This window comes from Orycteropus afer, unplaced genomic scaffold, assembly GCF_000298275.1.
Source record: "Orycteropus afer afer isolate SDZICR_OR568_19922 unplaced genomic scaffold, OryAfe1.0 scaffold00020, whole genome shotgun sequence".
Classification (NCBI taxonomy): Eukaryota; Metazoa; Chordata; class Mammalia; order Tubulidentata; family Orycteropodidae; genus Orycteropus; species Orycteropus afer.
The window spans coordinates 2,664,578-2,669,654 of NW_006921607.1; the positions used below are offsets into that span (position 1 = coordinate 2,664,578).

The 5,077-nt window shown below is 38.5% G+C and overlaps 1 protein-coding gene across 1 annotated transcript in view; it reads right to left on the reverse strand.

The window, feature by feature from the left end:
• TMC2 (transmembrane channel like 2) overlaps nt 1-5,077 on the reverse strand; it is a 175,258-nt gene that overhangs the window by 115,297 nt on the left and 54,884 nt on the right. Inside the window, exon 5 of the mRNA XM_007934687.2 lies at nt 1,327-1,408. Coding sequence (XP_007932878.2) covers nt 1,327-1,408 — 82 coding nt within the window. The remainder of the gene's footprint in view (nt 1-1,326; nt 1,409-5,077) is intronic.

Genomic DNA, 5,077 nt, shown 5'->3' on the forward strand with positions numbered 1-5,077 from the left:
AGATGGTCTCTAAATTCAGGTGGGCTATAATCAAGGTCATATTTTGGCTTTCATGGACATATTTTAATTGTCTTCAACTTCATCTTGAACTTGCATATAAGCAATCGATGATTTGTTCCAAAGTCAGCTCCTAGCCTTGTTTTGACTGATGATATTGAGCTTCTCCATTGCCTCTTTCCACAGATGTTGTCGATCTGATTTCTGTGTATTCCATCTGGCAAGGTCCATGTGTATAGCCACCATTTGTGTTGTTGAAAAAAAGGTACTTGCAATGAGTAAGTCATTGTTCTTGCAAAATTCTATCATGTGATCTCTGGCGTCATTTCTATCACCAAGGTCAAATTTCCAACTACTGATGATTCCTCTTTGTTTCCAACTTTTGAATTCCAATCACCAATAATTATCAGTATGTCTTTTTTTTTTAAATTTCATTTTTGCAGCATTGCCTCCCCTCCCCTTCCACCTCTAATAACCAATAAAGAACATTTTCTTCCATATATAAACCTTTCCTTGACATTCTACAATAATGAACAAATACAATATTTGTCCTTCTGTGATTATCAATGCATCTTGATTGCATGTTTGGTCAATTTCAGACTGCACAAGTTGGTAAAAATCTTCTATTTCTTCATCTTTGGCTTTAGTACTTGGTGTGTAAATTTGAATAACAGTAGTATTAACTGGTCTTCCTTGTAGGCCTACGGATGTTATCCTATCACTGACAGCGCTGTTCTTCAGGACAGATCTTGAGATGTTCTTTCTGATGATGAACGCAATGCCATTCCTCTTCAGTTTTTCATTCCTTGCATAGTAAGTCATATGACTGTCTGATTCAGTCAGTCCGTTTCAGCTCACAAATGCCTAGGGTATTGATCTTTACCCATTCCATTTCATTTTTGACAACTTTCAATTTTCCTAGATTTATATGGGATTTGGGAGCTTTGGTAGAATAGTGCCTAAGGCACTTGACTGCTAACCAGAAGGCCAGAGGTTCAAACTCACCAGCCACTCCTTGGAAGAAAGGTTGGGCAATCTACTTCCGTAATGATACTGCCTCGGAAACTCCAGGAGGGGTCATTATGAGTTGGATCCTACTCGACTGCACATAACAACAACACACATGGAATTTATCAATATGCCTGAATTGCCACAATCAGAAAGTTGAGAAATAGAATTTTAATCTTGGTCTGACTGGTTGAAAGCCCAGTTTTTTCCAGGAAGACACAGACTACAAAATAAACTAATCTTAAGGCCCAGAATACAATAGAAGCCCTTGGAAAACTCTTCAGTAAACCAACTAAAAAACAAGGATGCCAGAATACTCACTTTCAATATCCTTGATCTTCATCTCCCATGGAATGCACTGAGTCTTGAAATTATCAAAATCTCTCTTAAACTTGACCCATTTCTGAAATAAAACAGGTAATACTCTCAGTACATTAACATGATGACTTGAGACCTGGCAGCATATTGGTGTTGACATGTCAACATGAGGCCAACATGAGGTTGACACTGTCATCTTGGAGTCCCCATTTCCTGCAGTTCATGAGGCCCAGGCTGCCGGAGGTGGATGCTCGAAATTTCGCTTTTCCAAAGTCAGCTGTGGAGGTTGGGAGAGAAGCCAGGGAAACAACAATACTTCGTATTTGGCTGGAGTGCTTATAAAATTTCAGGTTTGAAATATATGAACTTAGAAGTTCTGTGTATAGTTGGGGGATCAAACTGGTTATCAACTTCTTTTTTTTAAAAAAAAAATGCATTTTATTGAAATATAATTTATGTACAGTGAAATACACAAAATTAAAGTGACATGGGTCAATGCATTTTCTTTTTTGCAGTGTTTCCTCCCCCACCTCCCCCGGCAACCAACAAAGAAAGTTTCCCTCCATATATAAACCTTTCCTTGACCCTCCACAACAATGAACATTACTATATCTGTCCTTCTGTGATTGACTTATTTCACTCAGCATAATGTCCTCCAAGTTCATCCATATGATGTGGTGTTTTGCAGACTCTACATTATTCTTTAGTGCTGCATAGCATTCCAGTATGTGTATGTACCATAGTTTGGTCATCTGCTCTTCCACTGATGAGCACGTATGTTGTTTCTATCTTTTTGCTATTGTAAATAGTGCTGTGATGAACATGAGCATGCATGTATCTGTTCCTATCCTGGCTCTCACCTCTCTAGGATATATACCTAGTAATGGGATTGCTGGGTCAAATGATATCTCCAGTTCCAACTTTCTAAAGAATTGCCATATTGCTTTCACAGTGGTTGTGTCACTTCACAGTCACATAAGCAGTGTATGAGAGTCCCAATCTCTCCACTTCCCCACCAGCATTTGTATTTTCTGTCTCATTAAAACTTGCCATCAGTGCTGGAGTTGGTTATCAACTTCTGGTACAACTTTCTTGATCTTAAATATTCAAGGGAGAAAGAGAAAACTCAAATCTTCACACGCAAATTTGGCAGAAAGTATAATGGTGAAGTCTGATTAGAACTGTTGCTAAACTACAATGCTAGTACAACTGGTAAAGAGACCTCAACCCATGATTCCCCATTCTTCCCCTCATGAAACAGATGCCTCACTTTTCTGATAGGAGGCAGTAAAGCTGTTTCCGAGCTCTGCCATCCAGAGATTGCACCACTCAGAAACCTGAGTATCTGGCTCTCCACTGGCTGGAATTTCACCAAGTCTTCAAAGGGCTACTATCCACCAACTGAAACCTGTGGAAAGAAATATATTTTGGGGAAAAATTCCCAAAGGAAAGGAGGACAAGAGGTAGTAGGGAACAGATCCTAAGGTCAGTTTCTATTATTACAAGAGTCTTGTAAGGACTTGTTTATGAAGAAAATTAGATTATTTTCCCCTTCCAGATCCACTAAACAAAGAAAGGGAAAAATTATCTGAATGAATCAGATGGTCTTCTAGAAAGAAAGTTTTGACCATATTCTGATTGGATGATTGCTATATGAGGTAGTTAAGGTTGTATGTCACCTTGTCTGGGCTGTGGCTTTGAGTGGATTGGCAGCTGGATGTAGTTAAAAAAAAAACAACACAGTTTAAGAGACAAGGAAGAGAATTATATAATGATTAAAGGGCCAATTCAACAAGAAGACATAACCATAATAAATAACTATGCACCCAATGAAAGAGTCCCAAAATACATAAAAAATCACACATTAACAAAGTTGAAAAGAGAAATAGATAACTCCTCAATAGTATTGTTGTTGTTATGTGCCATCGAGTTGGACCTGACTCATAGCGACCCCTCCTTGGGTTTCCGAGGTGGTATCACTATGGAAGTAGATTGTCTTACCTTCCTTCTGAGGAGTGGCTGGTGGATTTGAATTGCCATCCTTCTGGTTAGCAGTCAAGTGCCTTAGGCACTATGCTAGGAGACTTTAATATACCACTTTTAAGGAAGAATGGAACAACTAGAAAGAAACTCAACAAAGATACAGAAGATATAAATAACATAATCAACCAACATGACCTCATAGACACATACTGAGCATTCCACCCAGGAAAAGCAAACTACACATTCTTTTCCAGTGCACATGGATCATTCTCCAGAATAAACCATGTGTTAGGCCACAAAGCAAGCCTCTATAAATTGTGAAACATTTAAATAGTACAATGCATCTTCTCAGATCACAATGCTATAATATTATAAATCAATAATGGGAACAAGGAAAAAAATACATGGAAATGGAATAATCCTCTGCTTAAAAACTACTGTGTAATAGATGAAATTAAAAAATTCCTAGAATCAAAGGAGAATGAAAATAAGACATACGAAAAACTTCTGGACACAGCAAAATCAGTGCTCAGCAGTTAATTCAAAGCAATAAATGCAAACACCAAAAAGAGGAAATAACCAAAAACAGTGTCTTAACCCAGTAATTCCAACAATTAGAAAAAGACCTTCTCATGCTCAAATTCCTAAAATCTTTATGAATATGCATAACCATCTCTCCTGAAACCTAAAAAAAACTATAATTCAATGGAGATTCGGGGTATGGACCCCTGCCTCCTTGCATTTCCACTTTGCAATAAATAATTTTCTCTCCTCTTAATCAGTCGGTGTGTAAACTGTTTTGGCCTGACTGCGCACTGGGCATTTTGGTCCTATTACAATCCTGTGGTTCAACTTTTGGCCAAACAATAGACATGCTTACAAGATGAACAATAATACAGGAAGGTAGGCACTCATTAGAACAATCAACCATACAAGATCAAATGACAGAATTTGCCCAGGGATAAAGCAAGAAGGGATAGGAAAGAAGGATGAAGGGAAATGATAAACACAGTGAGGAAATGAGAAGAGTGCTATTACATTGGGGATTGCAATGAATGTCACAAAACAAAATGTGTATGAACTATTGAATGGAAAACCAATTGTTCTGTAAGCTTTCACCCAATCACATTTTTAAAAAATTATTTTTTTAAAAAAGATAAGAACTACACGATTGCTTCCGGTAAGATGGAGGAATAGGCAAACAAGCAACACAGATTCTCTTCAACAAAGAAAAGAAAAACCAATTGACAGAGATACAGAAGATAATCCTGGAGCCCTGAGCTTTGAAAGGAACTATACAGAAGTGGATTAGGCACAAACTAGTGGAAAAACATGAATGAAAATAGTCAGTATAGAAATGGTCAGAGCTGCAGGCTGTCAGCTACTCTGACGGGACCAACAGCCTGAATATTCCCAAGTGGTGTTGAGACCTGAGAATTGACCTAGGGATTAGCCCTGGTCACCAAGGGCTGCAGGGATGACTGCACTGGTGGCTGATGACTAGGAAGGGAAAGAACAAGGAGGGAGACAACCTTAGCTGTTGACTTTCTGCTGTCCGGAGGGCACAGCCATTTTGATTATTTACACACAGCAGCCATTCTGGCTATTTAAAGTGACCGAGGGCACAGCCATTTTGAATGTTTGTAAGTGGCAGCCATTTTGGGTATTAAAGAGATAGCATTCTCATTAGGATTTCAGAGACCTAAGAATAGGCTCTGTTTGTTAAGGTCAACAGGGACATACAAGAGGCTGACAACAGGAAAGGAGACAG